The following is a 23,744-nucleotide window of genomic DNA, read 5'->3' as shown; positions in this document are numbered from 1 at the left end:
CCCTGGAGGTTTGACGAGTCATACGAAACAGATGCGTCCAATGCAGGAAATCTTCGCTCGTCCAACTAGTCGTCAGTGAACTTGCCGAAAACACTCAACTCAAGTCAAAGATTTACAATACAGCGGCTCTGTTGGATTTTCTTATGTGTCAGGGGGATTTCCTCTCGTGTGTATCATGACGGAGCAACTGACTGACATATGAACTAAAGAAGAAATGAGTTTTCGTTGTCAAGTCTGATCATTTATGGACGTTTTGTTTGCCTTTTTTTCTTAAAAGATTACTTGTCAAACTGTGTGGGTGTACGAGATTTAGGAAACACGGAGCAGCTTTTGGAGCGAAAATGTCATATCCTACCGAACTTCTGTTTTACATCGAAATGAACCAAGTTCCCTCAGGTAGGATAACCCTTTTGGAAAAAAAGTTTTGTCATGTCGCTTCATTGTTTTTTTCCTCGTTTTATTTTATGTGGCTGTCTATCTAACAGCGTCATATGAGACTGTAGGCCCCAGACTACGTAAACTGTAGCCTAAATGTTGGTCTGTGTGGCGGGACCGTACTCTTGTACACTTCGCCTAAGCCAAAGAATAAGTCATGTCCCGACATGTAGTCTGACCATCTCTGGTCACGGTGTTACGGGAGCATTGAGTTCAGTGAGGGCAAGCCCTGGAGACTGTGGGCATGTCTACTTACCTCGCTGTCACTCTGCCAACCGGTTCACTCGCATGAGATAATCTTACTTTAAACGGCAACCTGCATTTCTTGAAACCATCTTGCTTGACTGTGGGCAGATCCTGAATTGCCCTTAGCAACTACACCAACTGCTTCCTGTCACCAGTGCTTTTGTGTGTGTGTAAGGTTTGTTTTTTTATGGTAAAACACTAAGAAGTTAGTTAAGTGTTTTTTTTTTCAGAACAGTGTCTGTCGTGAGTTGATTTTAAGTGGGATTTGTTGTAGTCTGAAGAACAGAGAGCTGTATCATCATTTTGCTCTGGTTTTATTTCAGTATATTGTCGTTCTCTTTGCTATGTCAGCCGTATGTCAATTAGCTTTTTATTAGACGAAAATGAAAGTGAACCTGAGTAACCCAGGTATGCCGATCAATCAAAGTTCAGAGATGAAGTCTTTTTTTTCTTTTCTTCTTTGGTTTTAGGAGGTGCATCCACTTGGCCTCTTATAACTGTAACGAGTTATCAAGAAAATTAAATTCGTAATCACTTTCAGATTTGAACAAAAGACTTAGTTAATATTCTGATATTTGTTCAATAAACGGGTAATCTTGTTAGTGTTAGGGATGGCACGTATTTAAATTAACTTTAATTGTTCCTCTTGCTTTTTAGGACCTCCATTTGAGCTGGTACCAGTGTCTGATGATTACCTTCTACCCCATGAAATGCCGAGCTACTCATTAGAGGATGCTGAGTGGTACTGGGGTGATATATCAAGGTGAGAGCAACTGCATCATTATAATATCGCTACCTTATTGTACACGAATAATAGACCCTGCTATTTAGATTTATCACATATTTAAAAACACACACACACACACACCTACTCACACATTTATGTTTAATTTACATCTCCTGTTTATTTATAAGATTTATCATTTTGTTTTATTGCCATTTCCACAAATCATCATTCCACTTTATTTATTTTTTATTTATTTACTCATTTATTTATTTATGGCTTTTAGGGAGGATGTTAATGAGAAACTCAGGGACATGCCAGATGGTACTTTCCTTGTCCGTGACGCGTCCACGAAGGCGCGGGGAGACTACACGTTAACTCTGAGGTAAAGGCAGAGGATTACAGGAGTAAATATTGAGAACTGTGGGTTGCTGCATCCTCATTTAAGGCCCTGGTGGAGCCATAAGCACTTAGTATTGAATGGTTTAAAGGAGATGGTAACAGGCTGAGACTAATCCTTACTCCACACTTGTCAAATCCTCTCAGGAAAAGCGGCACCAACAAGCTTATCAAGATCCACCACCGAGATGGGAGGTATGGATTTTCAGAGCCGTTCACCTTTGGCTCTGTGGTGGAGCTCATTGAGTATTTTCGGAACCGGACGTTAGTCCAGTACAACGCAGCTCTTGATGTCACACTCGCCTACCCTCTGTCCCGTTTCAGACCGGTGGGTGTCCAGCTTGGCTTGGGCTTGGCTAGTGACCGTCAGCTCATGACCTCTAACACCGTGTTTAAAGCCTCACGTGTTTTTTTTAGTGACTTTAAAAGTCATCTCTCCTCTCCTCTCTGTTTGCTGTTTGCATTCAGAATCTTGCTGGAGTGGATGGTCATCGAATGTGTTTGTGTGCTTGTGTGTTCATGTATGTGTTACGGAGAGAGAGAGAGAGAGAGATGCTATAATCCTATATTTTATATTTATTTTTGTGCTAGTAAGGGACTGAATACTATTATTGCTTACCAACAATTAGCAGTTTTTATTAACCGTATATATATGTATGTGTGTGGATATAATGATTTCTCAGGACCAAATTGTCAAGAGTAAGAGCTGGGACACAACTTCAGAGAAACTTCTGGAATATTGCCATCAGTTTGAAGAAAAGACTCAAGAGAACGACCCTCTGTTCAGCATCTACACAAAGACATTACAGGTTAGGTGTATTCTGGAATGTTCTGTAACGTTTCAGCCAAAATTCTATGTCTGAGCACACTTAGAATTGAAATATGCCACAGTAATTACAGCTGTAGGTGAGTTTGGTGTTGAGCAGTAGAACGGTTCAGCTGTCATTAATCTTAGATGGCCTGTAAAGAAAATTATTTTCATATTTACAAATGTAGGCTACCACATCAAGTGGCTAAAGCATATGCCGCCGCACAAAAAAACCCCAAACTGGTAGATGTGGAGATTTTAGAAGGTGATAAAAAAAGAACCACCATGATGCATACATTACTATTCCAATTTGAAATTGTTTTGTGACATGAACCTTTGGCTACACTGGACAGCCTTAAGTTGTTGGTGTATATGTAGGGCTTCGTGTGTATCTGCGTTATGTTGATGACCTGGTGGTCAGTATTAAATGAATCGGTACTTGCTAAACTAACGTTAGTGTATTACAATTAAAAAAAAAACACATGCAGCAGACTCAAAACCAGAACCTTATTTATAAATGTGCCATTTATTCATTTCAAATACCTAATCTATGAGTCGACACATAAACCTGACTGAAACCCACTGACACGCATGTCTTTGTCTCCTTGTGTCCAGAAAATCCAGATGAGGCAAAAGGCCATCGAGGCTCTAAACGAGATGACCAAGATCTTTGATGAGCAGCATCATTCACATGATGACTCATTGAACCAGACAGGGTAAGTGTGAGATAATGCTCCACTTCCACATTGCCTTGAACAAAAATAAACTTGTGGCAAAACCCAAGACACTTGGGTTTGATGAGTACTGATGATCCAGTTCTTGTATAGTTGCGTAATGGATTTGCTGCATGAATAAGGTATTATCTTAATGCCCTCAGGTAATCGCTCTATCCCCAGGAGCTAATGCTTTAAGTAAACCCTCAAAATGCTGCGCTATACATTTTTAAAAAGAGGTTTCCCCCTCACGCACACTGAGATCTTGAGTGGGTCTTGATTAACGTTTCCATAGAGATCCTTACCTGACGCAGGAGCATCCTGAGGAGTACCAGGCTCTCCTCGAGGAGACGAGCTGGTTTGTCGGCGACCTGAGCCGGGCACAGGCGGAGGAGCTACTCAAGGGGAAGCCTTCTGGAGCTTTCCTGATCCGCAGCAGCAGCAAGAAGGGCTGCTATGCCTGCTCTGTTGTGTGAGTTTTCGGTTTATAGCCGATTGTCAGTAACAAAGAAAGACCAGGTTTCACCAAAGCCACAATGTTCAGGCTTGCCTTTATAACAGTAACCTGCCAGCCTGAGTCTTAAGTCTCAAGTCTGAACTGATGCAATGTGTGTAATCATAGGGTTGTTTCTATGCGTTGCAGGGTGGACGAGGAGGTGAGACATTGTGTGATCTACCGTACATCACGTGGCTATGGTTTTGCTGAGCCCTATGACCTGTACAGTTCTCTGAAGGACCTTGTGTTGCACTACCACCACACCTCTCTCGTCCAGCACAACCGAGCTTTGGATGTGCGGCTTGCCTACCCAGTCCACATGACTGCACCCAGCATTCAGAGCTAGGACTGTGGCTTTTCTCCCTACAGATGTAAAACTTGATCTGTTCACCCATTCACGTTCCAGGTAGGGACGGACTGGGACAGAGAGCGGCGCTTTTTCCATTGAAAGCCTCCCGAAGTCCCCCACCTGCTGGGGGACATTTGTTATGGCACTTTACCATGGTGATGGCATTCCGTCACAATCTTTAGGACACATAAGTGAACTAACTGAAGTGTTTAATGTAGATATGTTTACTGTCAGAACTTCTGCTGACAACACACACTCTCTGAGGCTTTATTATATGTTCAAGGGACATATATATTGAGTCTGTGGTTATGGTCATTTCTTTTATGGACAGTTTAGATATTTTTATACATTGACCAGACTGACTGACCACACTTTATACGCTGACATTTTTGACATGATGCCTCATCTATGGTGGACCGAAAGCTTGAATTTTTATTCTCATTTTGTCAAATAGAACTGTAAATTGACACATTGTTACACAGTTTTGCGATTACAGTTAATACCTGATTTGGTTATCACTGTTGTTATTATTATTTTTTAGGGGTGTGGGGGGGTTTTGTAATGCGACACTTGAATTTTTTTATGACAGTTTTCCACTCTCTGCCAAAGATACTGTGCTCAAAATGTGAATAAGTCTTGACAAGAACCTTGACTTTTTATGTGCTTGGATCTCAGTTTTAGCATCTAAGAGAAAAGCTGGTATGTATACACAGTACAGTAGGGTAGCATACCAGTATAACATGCTTCAAATTACTGTCTTTGTACTTTTTAAATACATTTAACTCTCTGCGTTTAAAAAAAAGTGATTTTTTTAATGGAAATTCACATTTGTCCATATGTGATCCATTTTGACAATGACCTTGTAATTAAATTGTCAGCGAGATTTTCCTGCTCATTATGTCTCAGCAGATGAGTATTTTTTAATTGTTGTTTGTGTATATTGTAAGTATGTCAATACTTAAGTGAGCTGACAAAGGCCAGGATGCTGCTTGGTCCTGCCTACTGTGAGAACAAATGAGAAATTGTATCAGCAAGATTTCACATCAGAAAATTTTGCACTGCCAGGAAATAGGGTGCTTGCCCCACCCCCATCTGACATTTTAAAAGTCCCTGTACGGGAAATTCATTGATGACATGACTTTATGCCACCCTTTATGGCAGTTTTTAAGGTTGGTATGGTGAATGAAGTTTTTGCTGAAAAATACTAAAAACTAGAAATCCAAGTGTTTTATTGACAGACCATCTATGTAACCAGCAAATACCAAGGTACTGGTTACAATGAGCTCATATATCAGCAGGGGTGGACTTCCTCTCTCACTTTTCTTAAGGCAGAACCAAATATTTGCTTATAACGAGTCAGATGTTATTTCGGGAGAGCTGAAAGAAACCAAGTAGGGCTGGAATTTTAGCTTGCCTTGACTTGAAAGCTAAACCTTAAGCATTTCGGCCGTTTGGCATATGCAGTTGTTCCGCCCTCAATGTTTTATTTTCTCATTAAATCCCCACTTCTCTTCAGAATCAGGAAGACTTAATGAGCTTGTGTTTGCAGACTGTGGGGACATGATATCATACCAAAATGGAAGGTCAATAGAACAAAAAGCATACTGACTTTGATAAACTAGTTAAAATATTTAAATTCTCTGAATGCTGTACATTACTGGTTTTCTTTTAAGATGGATCATGTCAGAAAAAGGAGTTAAGTAGTTTTGCCGCTTTTCATGGTGTTATTGCTCTCAATCATTAGCACTTCCTTTTTAAACTATACAACTCTTAACTGTTTCATCAGATGTGGCTGACTAAGGAAGAGGGATAAATCTCTCAGAACTTTTCATTCTTGTGTTTGATTCCTATGCAGCTTAGGGTCAGCAAATGATCAGCATATAAGCTGATATGAACAGTTTTTCACTCAGATTTCAGTTTTCAAGTCACGCGGACTAAAATCAGGAAATCTTAACTCTTCAGCTGGGACACAGAGAGAAAAAGGAAAAGATGTGGGAAGAGGCATGGAAAAGGGAACTAGAGAAAAGTCAAGAAAACAGGCTTAGCAAACGAGAGTGAGGTATTCCAGTGTGTGGCTGTTGGGAGCTCGCTGTGTACCAGCAGGTGGCTGATCACCTCACAGCTGCTAGGTCCATAATGGGAGATTAGGGTGGGGTGTGAGATCGGGATGTTCTTGCAGCAGATCTACAGAGGATTTTCTCTGAAGACATCTCTTCTGGAGACCTGAGATATAGATTAACCCCCCTCATCTGTGTCAGCAATGCGGACTGGCTTAACCGTGGGGGCAGGGCTGGTGTGTGTGTGTGTGTGGCATGGCATTGCTCCCACTTGTTACGTCTGTGCAGTGTGTGTGGTCTATACCTCATGTCTTAGACTAACCTTTTCACACCGACCATCTTTTCATCAGACACAGAATTGACAGACTATTGTAGTTAAAACATGGTTACTTGACATCATTAGCTCTGCTGGAGGTTGGCTACATTTTTTCTGATGAAGTCATAGTCCTGTGACAATGAATCACACACTCCCTCAATTTCTCCCTTCCCAGTATATCCACATCACACCTGTGTATCCACATGCAGCAGTGCCAGGCAGCTTCTCATTACTGTTTGAAAATAAGAAACAACACTTTCCTTACAACCATATAGTGTGAATTCTAACAAATTCTCCAGTTTTCCAAATAGGGTGCCAGTTTTTATTGTCTATACCAGAGGACATGCCAAATCCAGCCCCGGATGGCCAAAGTCCTGCAGCTTTTTCACCTCTTAATTAGATGCTAATTATTTTACCTGGAAAACAGGTGTGTGTGCTCTTCAGCCAATCAGAGACCATACGTAGCTGGCTGACATGGAGAGCAGCAGGACTTTGGCCTTCCAGGGCTAGATTTGGGCAACTCCAATCTAAACTGTTCACTGCTGTCAATTCAAAAGCGTTTTCTTTTTCTTCTTTTCTTTCTTTTTTTTTTAAATGATGGTGGTAGGACTTTCAGGTCTCTGGGCATTATCCCTTGATAGAATAGTCTTCCTACTGAACCAACTGGAGAAAGTACATTCTGTTACTGTTAGAAGGCAGGTTGAGGATTTGATCAGGGTTTAATGTGTGTGTGCTGTCTGTTTGCGAGTTAGTCCACTGGCTCATCCGCTGATGGTAGACAAGCTAAAAATCTGTCTTAAGTCTAAGACAAACCTGGGAGGCATTAGAAATGGTAGAGTTAAACAAGGGAAAGGTATGCCAAGTGAGACAGGGGTGAGAGAGAGGGAAAGTCCTTGGATGCACTTAGCATCAGCCTGTCAGCAGCAGGCACAAGTACTCACACAGACTGCCTGTAACACTTGGTCAGAGGGCAAAAGTCTTGAATAAGCTTCGTCTCTCATATCATTTGAGCATGTATTTAGTAAAATGCCCACAGACAAGACCAACTTGTGATTTTTTTTCTTTTCTTTTTTGTTTGAAGTTTTTCAGAACTGGTTGGAGGCTGACTTGGTTGGAGGTTACAGGTTCTGGTCTTTTTGCTTTCAAATATTACCACCAGCCCCTCAGATCATCCACTTAAGGTGTTATAGGACCAGATGTTCAATTAAATCAGGTTTAGGGGTTCAGGAAGCCCCTTTTTGGATGCCAGCTGTCTCACTGGCAGTGGCTGGCGAATGTCTAGAAGAAACTCGTAGTAGATGGGGGCCAGTAGGTGAAACCAATCAGAGCTGCCGCTAGCCAACAGCCAGACATGTATGTACACGCACACACACACACACACAAACACAGAGGCACAAACAGCCAAATTTTACAAACTATCACGGTCTGAACCATGTCCAGGTGACGGTGTCCTTCAGGTCACTCTTGACGATGATGCGTTCAGGTGAACTAATGACTGAGTCGTATCCAGGGTGGGTGTTTAAAGCATCTGTATAATTCACGAAACACTTGGTTCCATTTGTGAAGACACTGGAATTATAAGGTTCTGTTGAACTAAAGCATAGATCTGAAATAGTTAGCTTTAAGTTCTAGATTTTCACTGTATTTAGTTAGCTATATTCTGCATGACATTATAGACAGCCTTGAGAAAAAGCAGTGTTAATTAACAAATAATTACAAAATGTAATGAACAACAATAATAATTAAATAAGTTTACTTCACAACACATTGTAGAACTTGTTGCAGAACAATTTTAATCATCTCACTGTATTTTTACTCAACGTATTTTTAAAAGTGCCAAGAGTGTGTCTTTAGATGTGTTAGGAAAACAGCGCACTTTGACATAGGCTGTAATATGCAGTTTCTCAATGTGGCTGATAAACATTCAACAGGCAGACCACAAGAAACACCAACCCATTCACACACACACACACAAAAAAAGCATGAATTGTTTCTACAGACAGTAAGTCACATGACTCCGGCCTGCCATATAAAACAAACAGACAGACAACCATGAAGGGATCCAGTTAATGTTTGACTCAATGTTAGTGTGACCTATAGAACTCTGAGTGTGGTATGACTCTCAGGAGTGAGGTGCTCTGTCTTGGGTCGTATATCTCTGGGTTTGGCGTAAGCAGCATGAGTTCATGGTCCTTTCATACCTGGTGTTAGTGGCATAGGCTGACAGCAGTGGTGTAAACGTGTGAAGAATGCTTTCTTGACACACAGTAGACACCTATGATACTCACTGAGTAACACCTGGATGTTGCAGTGTATTTGAATGCAGATGCTCACCATCACAGTTTACCTTTATCACACATGGATATGTCTGCCATCGATAAAGCAAAAAGTCAAAAAGCATGAGTGGTCTCAAAATGGTTCCAGGAACATAACAGCGCATTCATTTTCCATTTGAGAGCCTGTGTAGACCCCAGACCTCAACCCATTAGGGCATTTTTAGGTTACTCTACTGTTGTCCAATCAGCATAGGCTAGCATCCCTGCCCAGCACTTCCAATACCACATGGAATCCAGACCCCAGAGAACTCAGGCTCCTCCAGAGGCAAAGGGAGATCAAACACAGTACCCAATGAGTTCCACTAATAAACTCACCATTCAGTGTACTACAACATTATTTGGGTTTCATTGTAGCTGAGACTTAATTTTAATTAGATTTAATATTTGATATTGAGCCCACAAAATTTAATTTTGTATCAAATGTAATGTATTAAATTGCATTAAATTCTATTATTTTATTTAGTAATTTAAATGGCTTTGATTAAATGATTGGAAGTATTTGGTGGTCATTTAACATTTTATAATAAGTCTTACGAGAGCTGTTAAAATTAGGCCTAGCTGCTGAAGAGCTGAAACACACAGTGGCTGTAAAAAGCATTCACCTACCTTGGACTTTGGTTCATTTTATTGCATTGCAACATGGAATCATAAAGTATTTAACTGAGATTTTTTTGTCGTAGATCAAGATGAAATGTCAAAGTGAAAAAAAAAGTTTAACCATAACACTTTGGCTGAAATGATATTTTGGCAGTTCTTTATGCTATCCTGGCAGAAAAAGACAAGAATTATTCACTTGATTTAGATGACAAGGACTGACTTACTGACTTAAAGATGGACTTAAAGTAAAAATGTACCGTTTGATTGTATATTACTGAGGTGTAATACCTATTTAAAAAGGAAACTTTAAAAAGTGTAATTGATTAAAACTATTTGATACTTCTGACAGCAAAATATTCCCACAACAATACTGACTTGTCTTATCAACCGCTATTTAGAGGTCCCAACCTCTTAGTGTCTTCACGGATCCGCTATTTGGGTCTGTTATAGCACAAGGTCACCTAGCCGATGACAGAAAAATAGATTGACATACGGAAGTTTGCGTATTTTGTTGCTTGCACAGAAACCTAGTTATTAAACAGATGGAGTGACGATCACACGGTGCTGGCAGGTCAGTGTATTCCCTCATTAGTAATTCATAATCTCTCCCTCTCATCAGGTGGAGATTATCTAAATACATCGCAAGAGTTTATCGGTTGTTCCTAGCAGGATGTTCCTAACACGCTAGTTGATACAGGCTTGCAGATGCAGGCTTGCATGACAACCCAGAGAATGGACTGCGCTGGGTGTGTAGCTATAACACTGACTAGGATCTAGGAGGCCTCGGAACCGTTCGTGTTAAGTGATGTGTTACGAAACCTTAAAGAGGTTAAAGTCAGAATTTATACGTGCTATCAGCAATAAAAGCTTACACAGTACCTGACTACATAGCGGTGTGAAACTGTGACGGTGACATTGTTAGATGACTCTCGTGTTGACGCCTATAAAACAGACTCTGGTCACACTTGCGGATCAAAGCATATTTTCTGGTACCCTACCGGCAACGAACACTGGAACGTTAACGTTACTCATAGCACGTCAACAGTACTCATGTGACATTTAGTGGAACTGGTTATTGTAACTTTGTAACCTAATAAAACCTCATTAAAAAAGCATTACGAGATGTCTAGAAGTTAAACGCGTGAAAGCTAACGCTATAAAACAAACTGAGAAAGCTGGCTTACAAATACAGTCTTGAGGTTTTAAAAAGTACATCCCTTACTGAAAAGTGGTTCCTTTAAACTGAAGGTATTACGTAAAGTATGGACAAACCATGGGTCATTTTACAGAAACAATCAGACATGCAGTACAGATAATAAACCTATCACAGTACAGTGCCTGAACACTCAGCAATGGACACATTGCAGTTCGTGTTAAATGTCATAATGACGCGAATCTGTAGCGATGACATCTAATGCAGAAGTTTCATCTGCTACAGTTAGAGGCCTAGGTCATGTCACCACCAGTCTAAAAGCTCAGTGGAGAATGCTTTGTAACCACATACCTCGAGAATGTTCACTATCATGCATGGACACCCCACGTATTAACCATCAGCTTCCCTGGGTTTTGTAATGTTCTGCTATATATTCTCATCTTAATCTCCACTGGGTGTAATTTGTAACAAACTTGTCACAGGCTAGCTAAAGTGTAGTTTACCCCACTGGTGACACGTTGACCTAGTAATTAACTTTCAGCGTTTATCTCAAACTTAACATGAAGTGGAGTTTACAACATCGCTGACGAGTTTATTTTTCAGTTTGGTCTCCACTGTATATTTGAACTGAATTTTGGCAGAAATTACCCCTCATAAATCAAACTCTCTTGGTGGACGGGAATCCAACAAATATCTGGATAGGGTTCCATTTTTGTCCCGTTCCATTTCAGGTTGAATGGATGGAGGGCCTGTCACGCCGTAGGCAGCGACACTCTGTTTGAGGTTACCACAGCTCAGCATATACAACCATGTCCTCATCGTGTCCATCGCGCGCGTCCCCTCCCTTGGCCGCCGTTCCGTTTCGCAGGGGCAGTGTTGCGGGGGCAACAGGGCCAGGTCACGCGACAGAGAGGGCACTCTATGCCTCTGAGCAGCACGCGCAGCTGCTTTTGGCGCAGATGAACAAAATGCGTCTTCGGGCGGATTTCTGCGACGTGCGACTGCTCGTCGGCGGACGAGTTTTCAACGTTCACAGGCTAGTGCTGGCCGCTAGCGGACCGTACTTCGCAGCGCTGTTCTCTGGGGCGATGAGCGAGGCCCGAGAAGAGGAAGTGCGGATTGCTGGAGTGGAGGCTGATATTTTCGAGATGCTCCTTGAATTTATTTATACAGGTAAATGGTGTGTTAAAGTTCACGTCATGCCATATAACGTATATCCGTGACAACATCAATCTCAAAACGCTGAGGTGGACAACTCTACAGTTACTGTCGTGTGTTTCTCAAATTTTGACAGCTTAAGTTTCACTTAAATCATATTTGTTTTGGCCATTTCTCTCTGTAAACGCTGATTCTCGCAGGCACTATTGACGTCACCGTGGATAATGTGCAGGAGGTGATGGTGGCCGCAGACATGTTGCAGCTGAGTGAAGTTGTCTCCATATGTGGGGAATTTCTCAGGACTCAGATGGATCCCTCAAACTGCGTGGGCATCTATCAGTTCCTGGAACACATAGGCTGCATGGACTTACTGGAATTCACTGAAAATTACATCCATGTCCATTTCCTAGAGGTGAACTTACCCTAAAGATTTCTCTTTTTTACTTAAAAAGAACTACAATAAATTCATAAACTAAATGATACAGACAGCTGAGATATGAATGATGATCAGTTCTGAAAATCTTAAGTGGTAGACTATTTGTGGACAGGCACTTTTTGGGTTTGTTACTCTTTTGTGTCACCAAACAAGAATTATTTTATCAGCACTCTACTGTACATTTGTGAAGAAGCGAGTCGAAACCTGAAACACCATTAGCGTCTCATCCTCTTGAGTCAGATGTTTTTGGTTTTTTTCCGTTTTTGTCCTCAGGTGTGTGCTGCGGAGGAGTTTTCGAGCCTGTCGAAGGAGCAGCTGGTGAAGCTCCTGCGGAGCGAGGAGCTGCGGATCGAGGATGAGTACCAGGTCTTCACGGCGGCGATGGACTGGCTGCTGCAGGACGTGAGCCGACGGAAGAAGCATGTCGTGGAAGTTCTGGACCCTGTTCGCTTCCCCCTTCTCTCCCCCCAAAGGCTCTTCAAGTATATCGAGGGTTAGAGGCGTAGTGCTATCCTGGAAAAAAAGGGAGATTCGTGCTCTGAATGATTAGTGTCTCCATGATAAATGGAGACTCAGAAATGTGAAACTACCTGAGTCCTTGGTTTTTAGCTCAACAGTGATGAGCAGAGATGGTGGGTCATGATATTTACAGATAAAATAAAGTCAACTTAAGTTTTTATCAGAAATGATGATTTAGCATATCATGTCTTTTGCCCAAATCTCTTTGGATGACATAGACTTTGTAAAAGTAGTGTAGGCATTTGAACAGGAAAGAAATGAAAGGATTGAGACTGGGGAGTTCTCCTCTCTGTGATGACTCCTCCTCCCCTGAGGAGGTGTGGTTAAGTGACAGGGTGTCCTTAGGCTCATCTCCTCTCCTTACTCTGGTGGATTAGCACAAGCCTTGAAGGACTTCCTGCTCTGTCCAATCGGAAGCTCTGTGTCTCTCATAGGTCAAAGGTCATGGGTTTTGTCTATCCCTGGAGACTCACTGAATGCTGAGAACTTTTTGCAAAAAGAAAAAAGAAAGATATATTGCAATTTAGAAAGCTGTTTAACAACAGAATTACACAGAACTTAATCATACAAACCTTGTGCACGTGGTATAAAGTTAAATAAAGATGCATAAGGCTCTAAAGAGGCGAAAATAACTGTTTCGCTTTCCAGTGTTTTAAACACTATAAATTCGGGGCAGCTGTGGCCTAATGGTTAGCTTGCGGCTGGAGGGTCACTGGTTCAATCCCCGGACCAGGGGGAGTGGGTGAAGAGCGCCTTCCCATCCCACAACGACCACGGCTGAAGTGCCCTTGGGCAAGGCACTTAACCCCCAACTGCCCCCCAGGCCCAGGCATGCTGCCCACTGCTCCTGCTCCTGCTCCTGCTCCTGCTCCTGGTGTGTTCTTCAGCAGGTGTAAACATCTTTGTATAAATGATAAGTGAATTTAACATTAAATGAATTCAAGGAACTCACTTCAGTTTATTTAATGGGACTACTGAATTCTACAAGAAAAGGTAACGTCAGACTTACTGCAGTTTTGATTGGCTTAGGCCCAGATTCCTGTGCTCATGGAGAAGACAGGTTCAGTCAGGCTGTTTTGGAGCAGGTTAGGCATGGAGCACGAGTTCCCATGGTGATGTACCCAATCACCTTTGTGACAAATACAACCACATGTCAGCTTGATAGTTGCCCTGCTAACCTGTGAATCCTGCTCTGGCCAGAGTTTAATATGAGCAGTGTTCTCTCATTTCACAGGCATTTCAGACTTCAGCCTGCGGGTGGCGCTGCAGACCTTACTCAGGGAGTACACAGAGGTCAATAAGTCTCCCAAAGAGAACAAGACGCTCAGCATGCTACACCCAGCCAAGACCAGGCCCAGGAGGAAGGCCCGCAAATACCTTTATGCCATCGGTAAAATCATATCACATATTCTCTCAGATTAATAATGGATTAAAAACATTGATTAATCGATCAGTGGATGGGATTTTATCGTTCTTACCCTGCAGCTCAGATGAAAAGTTGAGGCTCAATCAAAGATAGGAGAATGAAACTACTTATATTCATCACTCATTACCATACACCATATATGTATGTATATGGTATATAGCCATGGCCTAAAGGCTGGAGAAGCGGACTTGGGACTGAAAGGTCGCTGGTTTGACCCCCTGGACGGGCAGGAAAAAGTGTGGCCGGGGGGAGTGAATGAACACTGCTTTCCCCTCCTTCGACATTCACAGCTTAAGTGCCCGTGAGCAAGTAGGCCTTGTGGCTGCCCACTGCTCCGGGTGTATGTGTGTGTGCCCACTACTCCGGGTGTATGTGTGTGTGCCCACTGCTCTGGGTGTATGTGTGTGTGCCCACTGCTCTGGGTGTATGTGTGTGTGCCCACTGCTCCGGGTGTATGTGTGTGTGCCCACTGCTCCGGGTGTATGTATGTGTGCCCACTGCTCCGGGTGCATGTGTGTGTGCCCACTGCTCCGGGTGCATGTGTGTGTGCCCACTGCTCCAGGTGTATGTGTGTGTGCCCACTGCTCCGGGTGTATGTGTGTGCCCACTGCTCCGGGTGTATGTGTGTGCCCACTGCTCCGGGTGTATGTGTGTGTGCCCACTGCTCCGGGTTTGTGTGTGTGCCCACTGCTCCGGGTTTATGTGTGTGTGCCCACTGCTCCGGGTTTATGTGTGTGCCCACTGCTCCGGGTGTATGTGTGTGTGCCCACTGCTCCGGGTTTATGTGTGTGTGCCCACTGCTCCGGGTTTATGTGTGTGCTCATTTGCTCACTGTTCACAGCTGGATGGATTAAATGCAGACTCCTAATATATATATGTATATATATATATGTGTGTGTGTGTGTGTGTAAATATATATATATATATATTATATATATATGTATATATATAAACTATATATATATGTGCTTTTTTAAAATGTTTTTTTCATTGTCACTTAGTTACAGAAATGAGCTTTGAACTGAAAATTTTGATGGAGTCAAAGTGAGGGGTCAGTTTGTTGTTGGGCAGTCTTACATGCCATTTGGAATTTGTATTTTAAAATTTTTTTTTTTTTACCTTTTTTTTTTTACTTATACCCCTCTCTCTTCCCGTTTGTTCTCTTTCTGTTTCTCAGGCGGTTACACGCGTCTGCAGGGCGGCCGTTGGAGTGACAGTCGAGCCCTCAGCTGTGTGGAGCGCTTTGACTCGTTCAGTCAGTACTGGACCACTGTGTCCTCCCTGCATCAGGCCCGCAGTGGCCTCGGGGTGGCCGTCCTGGAGGGAATGATCTACGTGGTGGGCGGTGAGTGTGTATGTGTATGAGAGCATTAGAGAGAGAACAAATGTACTTCTTGGATATTTGATCATCTCTCATGACATGGCCAGAGAGCTATACTACGAAGCGAGGTAACTGGCTTATGCAGGCAACCTTTGGTTAATTTAATTCAGAGTGAGTAGTAAACTTCCTAATAGAAAAGCCTTCATTCTCCTAGCAAAACAAAGCCATAGGACTCTTCTATTAGGAGGTTTACCACTTACTCTGAGTTAACTTAACCAGAAGTTGCCTGGATAAACCAGTAACCTTGCTTCGTCGTGCAGCCCTCAGGTTGATGTTAATTTGAGATTTGCATTGAAGAATTGCATGTTTTTCTGCTTGATGTCTTTGATTTGGAGGAATGGAGAAGTTCATGTGATGAGACCAGTTACATATAGTAATAACTGGAGTGTTGAACAAGAGTCCTCAGAAAGTTCAAGGTGCCAGAGTGACAGAGACATATTGAGGGCGAGACGGACACTTCTTACATAATCAACCAGTCATCATAATGCTATGGTGTTACTGGAAAACTGATCCCATTGAATACTCCCACTAATGATTATATGTGACTGTGGAAACACGATTTAGTAATGAATGACAGTCGACATTCTAGAGAGGACAAAAAAATGTAACTTGGTGGTTCTGTGTGGTCCTGCACAGGGGAGAAAGACTCCATGATCTTTGACTGCACGGAGAGGTACGATCCAGTCACCAAGCAGTGGGCCGCAGTGGCTTCCCTGAACTTCCCACGTTGTGGAGTCGGAGTTTGTTCATGTCACGGAGCTCTCTATGCCCTGGGTAAATGATTGTAGTGTCGCTAAGCCAATGTGTGACTGTTAATCACATTCATTCAATCATCATCAATGAACCATCAATCAGATAGTCTCAGTATAAGCACAACATCATTTTTTTCCCGTTCCCTTTAATTTCATCCATTTAATCATGGTAGATGTGCATTTGGATTGATACTATGTATGTTTTGAAATTGATTTGTTGTTTTTAGTTTAGTTTGAATTGATTTGATGTTTAGTAATACTGTGGTAAAGAGAGTGACAGGAGAGTTTGAGTTTAATTTAGTTTGAATTGATTTGATGTTTAATAATACTGCGGTAAAGAGAGTGACAGGAGAGTTTGAGTTTAATTTAGTTTGAATTGATTTGATGTTTAATAATACTGTGGTAAAGAGAGTGACAGGAGAGTTTTAGTTTAATTTAGTTTGAATTGATTTGATGTTTAATAATACTGCGGTAAAGAGAGTGACAGGAGAGTTTGAGTTTAATTTAGTTTGAATTGATTTGATGTTTAATAATACTGCGGTAAAGAGAGTGACAGGAGAGTTTTAGTTTAATTTAGTTTGAATTGATTTGATGTTTAATAATACTGCGGTAAAGAGAGTGACAGGAGAGTTTGAGTTTAATTTAGTTTGAATTGATTTGATGTTTAGTAATACTGCAGTAAAGAGAGTGACAGGAGAGTTTTAGTTTAATTTAGTTTGAATTGATTTGATGTTTAGTAATACTGCGGTAAAGAGAGTGACAGGAGAGTTTTAGTTTAATTTAGTTTGAATTGATTTGATGTTTAGTAATACTGCGGTAAAGAGAGTGACAGGAGAGTTTTAGTTTAATTTAGTTTGAATTGATTTGATGTTTAGTAATACTGCGGTAAAGAGAGTGACAGGAGAGTTTTAGTTTAATTTAGTTTGAATTGATTTGATGTTTAGTAATACTGCGGTAAAGAGAGTGACAGGAGAGTTTTAGTTTAAGTTAGTTTGAATTGATTTGATGTTTAGTAATACTGCAGTAAAGAGAGTGACAGAGGAGGTGGTCTCTTAATGAACATGTTCTGTGTGGCCGGTGACCTAACCCCTGTGTATGTGTGGCTTTAGGGGGCTGGATCGGCTCGGAGATTGGGAAAACCATGGAGCGATATGATCCTGAGGAGAACAAGTGGGAAGTAATTGGCAGCATGGCTGTACCGCGGTACTATTTTGGCTGTTGTGAACTGCAGGGTATGTGGGGAAAAAAAACCCAACAACAACAAAAAAACAAACAAACAACCAAAAATATATACGTGGAAAGATGTTGTCCTGTCAGTGAAATTCACATCAAATTTATGTAAACATTTGAATGTTACCACCATAACAATCTGAGTATTTAAAAAAATAAACCATTTTCATTGCAGGAAGGTGCTAGCTGCGTATATATAGCAAACAGTTTATTGAAGCAAAGAGTTGGATAACAGTTTAAATCAAAATTAAGATGGAAAAATGACATCTGTGTATGGAGCTGTAGTTTAACATCAACAGTGGAGAGACAGATGCAAGGCAAGGAATCCCACGTTTAAAATAAAGGCGAAATTGTTGGTAAACATTCATGCATCATATGTGAAATATGATCAGTAAACACCTTGCTATTTCTCAGCTTACATTGCCATGTAGTATTAAAAAAAGAAATAACTAAAAAGAGGGTTGTGCTGGGTTTTATGTTAGACTTTTTATACATAACTACACTATGAATGCAGCATTTTTAAAGATGTAACACACATGTTGAATTATATTTCTAATGTGTAGGCTATCATTTAAAATAGACATGACTAATTAGGGATAAATAAAATTGTCTTAATTTACACGAACTGAAGATTCAGGGTTTTTTGGTATATTTAAAAAAAATTCCAAATATTTTTTCGGATTAACCTCCTCTCCACCTCCTCAACACTATCTTTTGTCTACCTCCTCAACATGCTCCCTTCTCCACCTCCTCTCTCTTTACCTCCTCCTCGCACCGGCTGTGGAAACATGACAGGTTTCATCTACGTCATAGGAGGCATTAGTGATGAGGGGACGGAGCTGCGCTCCGCGGAGGTGTACGACCCCATCTCCCGCCGCTGGAGTGCCCTGCCCGTCATGGTGACCAGACGGGCCTACGTGGGTGTTGCCAGCCTGAACAACTGCATCTACGCCGTGGGAGGCTGGAACGAGGCACTGGGCTCTCTGGAAACCGTGGAGAAATACTGCCCAGAGGAGGTGAATTATGTTGTTTTTCTTTGTAACGTCTCTACCAATTTTTCTTCATTGCTTTGTATCATTCCTTTGCTTTGTGGGCAGCAGTTTATCTTCAGTTATTTACAATCTCACCCGACATGCGACAGAGAAGGAGGTGACGTCTTGTAAACTGTCTTTATGTGACATGCCAAGTGAAAGGATGAGATGTCTTTTGATATGGTACATGATGATTTTTTTTTCTCTGCTGCTCCGTACAGGAGAAGTGGGTGGAGGTGGCCCCCATGGCAGTGGCTCGTGCCGGAGTGACAGTAGCAGCCGTTAACGGGCTGCTGTACGCGGTGGGGGGGCGAGCAACCAGTCGAGACTTTTCCGCTCCGGTGACGGTGGACTCGGTTGAGATCTATGACCCCCACCTGGACACCTGGACAGAAATCGGCAATATGATCACCAGCCGCTGTGACGGAGGTGTGGCCGTACTCTGACTGCTCCGTGTTTGTTTGTTTATTTATTTATTTTGTTTAGGAAATATAGGAGATTCATCAACTCCTTCAGAAATGACTCTTCCATTTTTTTTCACTCACACTGTAACTTTTTGCTGCACTTCACTGTTGTAACATGTCATAGAAAATCACAGGGCTGTTATGATTGATCAATATAAATTATACAACTCTTTTATATGTATAACTGTTGCAGCTGGAAAATTGCACACAGACAAAAGTGTCTTAACTTATGAGTGAAGTGCAAATGAATTGCAAGTGAATCTATATCACATGTAACTGGATCTTTCCGTCACCGCGGTGACACGAGAGTGTCAAAATGTTGTCTCAATAGTGCCACAGTTCAGTTGTAATCACACAGCTATAACTACATGCATCCAAACTGGATGTGTGTGTAAATGAATGAGAGCGGATCAGCGACAGCATAAATATCAGTGTTTAGCACTTGCTACATCTTACTGTACTTTGTTTTTCAGACTTTACAAAGCGGTGTACTGAATGTAAACACAGCCTCTGTTGTCAGATGGTCATAAATGTGTTTCCTGACTAGTGCTGGCTAGTGTTTTAAAAAGTGTGGAATCTCTGTAAGAAAAAAAGAAAAGCTCAGAGTGATTTTCCCTGGTCTAAGGGTCGTTGACCTCTGACATCGCTGCGGATTTGACACGGTCATCTTGCATCTGTCTGATGAAAGAGGAACTGTGGGGACTTTTCAGCTGACATGGTTGTCGTTTTACAGCCTAAATGCAGCGAGGACACGGTGCACCCATGTGTCCAGTGACGATACATTACGTTAGACTTTTGATCTTTTTGGACTGGAAACCTGTGCTCTGGACCTTGTGTGTGTGTGTATCTAATTGAAAGTGGTGCAAAACAACCGTTACATTCAGTTTATTTTTACATGTGATGGTTGAAAATGACATGAGTGGGCCTTTATCTAAACAACTGCTGGACTGTAACATTAAAAATGTGTGTGCCTCATATTTGATCTTTTTTACTGATAGAGGAGGTACAGAGTAATCTAGAGTAATAGTGTGTAAGTTTTCTCACTCTCTTGACCTAAAAGTCAAGACTGTTCATTGGAGGCATCGAACAGCACATCTCATATTTTTTTCTCTGAATCTGCAAACAGAATTTACATGACTTTGTACAAAGAAACCATTCTTATGTTTTTTTTTTTTTTAATTTGAGGCAAAATTCACTTGTAGCAGTGAATCACAAAGTTTGCTTTTCAGTGTTGGTGTTTATTATTGACTGTTGTATTTTATTATTATTAAGTAATAAATTAAAACTTAACTCACTAATGTCTATTGGGACTGAGTAATCTAAAATCATTGTCACAGTAGCATAAAAGTCACTGTTTAATGCATTTAAGAGGGGGTGTTGTCTCAGGATGGTCTGCTCCAGTTAGAGCTGGGGTGGGGGGCAGGGAAAGAAACAGTGTTGCTTTAGAACAGGGGTGGGCAAATCCGGTCCTGGAGGGCCATGGTCCTGCTGTTTTTCTTGTCAGCTAACTAAATACAATCTGTGATTGGCTGAAGAGAGTAGACACCTGTTTGCAAGGTGAAAATCAACAGGTAACTAAGAGGTGAAAACAAAAACCCGGCAGGTCACTGGACCTCCAGGACCGGATTTGCCCACCCTTGCTTTAGAAGATGGAGCGGGACCATGGAACCACCAAAAATGCCAGGAGACACAGCGGGCATCTGACTGGTCTCACTGACAAGCATGAAGGAGGATCTGACTGGCCTCACTGACAGCAGACAGCAAAGAGAAACTCTGGCCTTGGCTACTCCTGGTAGAGGTGTCCCCATGCTCAGTAACTGTGATAGACTAATGTGAAGTCTGAAGAGACTGAAATATGCAATCTCTGTTTTTGAAATTCTGAATGAAACATAATTTCCTTTTTCCCATTGCCTTCTTTCAGTCTCAAATGAAATCAACAAAAATGTTTGACACTCCCCTTAAGTTCCAAATCCATCTCAGGCTGGCCATCAAAATATTAACATTTTTTAATAAAAGTATAAGATAAATTTTATAATAAACTATAAATTTGACACTTTTTTTTATGTTAAACAAATAGTCTATGTCATCTGTTTCATACAACACTTGATGAAATGAGTAACTGGGAAAAGGAAGAGAAAAAAGTTTTCCCACAGTGGCTTTGCAGTGGGTGGGGCTACCTCTGAACTTGTATGGGCCAGTCCACTGTGGAGCATGGGTGGGTTTTATAAGTGAGAAAGAAACCCTAACTATCCCAGAGCCAAACAGAGGAGGATGGGCTCCCCCTGTTGAGTCTTGGCCCCTGTGAAGGTTTTTTCCTATGTCAGCAAAAGGAAACCCAAGGCTTGCTCACTGAAGGTGTTAGCCCTGTTATCCTATAAAAAATTGCATTTGTGACAATGTCCACTGTAAAAGTATTTTACAAATGTAACTGGCTTTAAAAACTTTAGAAAACCTTTTCTAGCATTGATTGATCATCCTCCTAAGATAAAGGAACTGCAAAACTGTCCAACCAATAACACATGGAAAACTAGAACTTTTAGAACAAACAAAACCAGCCAGCTTTTCTCTCAGAGCTCGCGATGTCCTCTGGTCACTACACAAGTAATGTTACAGTTTTTCTTTCTTTATCAGATCCTTTCTTCCCAGAGGAACTCACATTTACTATGGTCTATGTCAAAGACCAAGGGTCTTAGGGGGCAACTTCTATCAGTTATGCTCAAATGAGTGGCAGGCTGGCAGACCTGGGGTTAGTACCCAAAGAGTTCCCACATACTTAACCAGCTCCCCTAGCTCCTGTTGTCTGCGTTCAGAGTTTATGCAGTTCAGACTGCAGCCTTGTCTACATTCCTCCTTAAAGTTTTGTGCATTGTTGCTTGATTCCAGTCCTATGGATCCGAGAGACTGCCCATTCTGACTGACGTCTAGCATCAGCCTACTTAGCTCAAGAAGACTGGAGCTTGGCAATCAGCAGGAAATGCAGACAAGTTGAATCAGGCTAGAAAAGTCTGGGCTAGAGCGTAATTCTGCCGTCTGCTTGTTCCTCACAGTGGGAAATGAGAACTGCTGCAATGGATCAATTGCGCACTCTGCTGCCCCCTTCTGGATATGATTACAAGTGAAGTAGCCTTTCAATTCCATCCATTTACACTGTACTTTTTTCAGTTATGGGAACTCTGATCTACCAGTGTTGATAGAAAAAAAATGTAAAAAAAAAAAATGACATAGTACCACATTCTTTCAGACAGATACAGCAATAACAAACACGTAAGGAAATTAACTGTATATACTGAAATAAATGACAAGACAATGTTGTTTTGTCATGTATAGTTGGTGATGTTTAATTACAACTGCAAAGTACATGTAAATGGAAAACAAAATCTGTCACATAAAAACAAATGCATTTTTACATCAATCTTATTTACCCTGCACCATATCGCTTACTTCATTGTTTTTGTTCATACGAGACACCTGATTAAAATGAGTTCTTTATAAGGAAATTTTAAGGAGCAGACAGGAATGAATTTGACCTAAGAAACTAAAAACTCGCGACAATGGCAAGTCATGGAGTCATTTGACCAGCAGTTTCAAGTAACGCTGAGTTCATGTGTGTTCAGTTTTAGTCACTGTAGTGCTATTCTACAATCGACAACTGAATAGACATTCTTTTGTTCCTTTTTTCTCCCTCCATCAGCCAAAGATCTTCATTTGAAGTCCCCTACACATTACGGGGCTCTTTTGCATCTCCATGTGCACTACGTGAGACTGTTAGAAGCAGTAAATTCATTAAAGCCACTCTGTGGCTACTGAGAGATGAGGATAGAGGAACTGGTGCTCCTCTAGTGTTGTCAGTCATGTGGAGAACCAGGAGGTGTTTAAAAGCCCCTCCTGTGAGCCATCAGATATATACAGCAACCTCTCCTTCCTAATTACTCCTTATATTAAATCAGCTAAATTAAGAAGACTAACTCAGACTATTCTAAGAGTGTGCAAGTTACCTTAAAATGGATTAAAACGTCTATAAAGAAATGCAAAATGTAAAAAAACAAAACAAAAACAAACAAAAAACTATAGTTAAAAAAACCCCAAAAACAAACACCCCCCCCACCCCCCCCCCCAAATAAAAAGAGTAGAAGAATGCAAAAGCAGCAGGTACAGACTGTTTGGTTGAGAGTTGTGTTTTGTAAAAATGCTCTGAAATCATGACATTTGCTGTTAACAATTAGTAAGGAAAGATCTTGGCCCTTTCCTTGGTTATTCTCGCTGACTTTTGTCAGGTTGTATCTCCAAAGCATGAGGAGCCAAAACCCCCAAAAAACAAAAACAAAAAAAAAAACTCAACAAAATAAAACAAACAGGAACAAAACCAACTGCAGCCACAATGTGACCACACTTGTGCATCTACTGATTCCAAGTCAATGAGTCTTTTCATTCGAGGGACCATTCACGGCTATGGGCAGAGACAGATGCAACAGACAGACACCGAGTTCACTTCCTGAGATCAGCTGCATTATGGGAGAAAAATGGTCTTCCCTATGGTAGAAAAGATGTGAAAACCGCTGTGGTGCTGGGAGATGTGGAAAACTGTCATAATCCAAGGTTCAGACTGGGTTTGATAGCTGCCTGTCAAACACCATAGAGAAGTAGGCCATGATCAAATCAGGGAAACTGAGCAGTATTTGAATAATAGAACCAAGACAAAACGAATACAATGAACACGA

At 41.5% G+C, this 23,744-nt stretch overlaps 2 protein-coding genes across 2 annotated transcripts; both read left to right on the top strand.

Moving 5' to 3' along the window:
* Nucleotides 1-315: 315 nt before the first annotated feature.
* Nucleotides 316-4,167, top strand: pik3r3a (phosphoinositide-3-kinase, regulatory subunit 3a (gamma)). The gene is made up of 8 exons (XM_030774794.1): nucleotides 316-396; nucleotides 1,339-1,444; nucleotides 1,692-1,790; nucleotides 1,952-2,132; nucleotides 2,488-2,613; nucleotides 3,228-3,328; nucleotides 3,621-3,797; nucleotides 3,969-4,167. The coding sequence occupies exons 1-8, from the start codon at nucleotides 342-344 to the stop codon at nucleotides 4,165-4,167; spliced, it is 1,044 nt and encodes a 347-aa protein (XP_030630654.1). The 5' UTR covers nucleotides 316-341.
* Nucleotides 4,168-11,438: 7,271 nt separating this feature from the next.
* Nucleotides 11,439-19,008, top strand: ipp (intracisternal A particle-promoted polypeptide). The gene is made up of 9 exons (XM_030774793.1): nucleotides 11,439-11,802; nucleotides 11,988-12,199; nucleotides 12,497-12,716; nucleotides 13,977-14,132; nucleotides 15,346-15,513; nucleotides 16,186-16,323; nucleotides 17,411-17,533; nucleotides 18,327-18,547; nucleotides 18,784-19,008. Exons 1-9 carry the CDS (start codon nucleotides 11,439-11,441, stop codon nucleotides 19,006-19,008), a joined length of 1,827 nt encoding a protein of 608 aa, XP_030630653.1.
* The last annotated feature ends 4,736 nt before the right edge of the window (nucleotides 19,009-23,744 follow it).

This window comes from Chanos chanos, chromosome 5 (genome assembly GCF_902362185.1).
Source record: "Chanos chanos chromosome 5, fChaCha1.1, whole genome shotgun sequence".
Lineage (NCBI taxonomy): Eukaryota > Metazoa > Chordata > Actinopteri > Gonorynchiformes > Chanidae > Chanos > Chanos chanos.
Note: the sequence above shows the minus strand (reverse complement) of the source record. Positions and strands in the feature narration are given on the sequence as shown.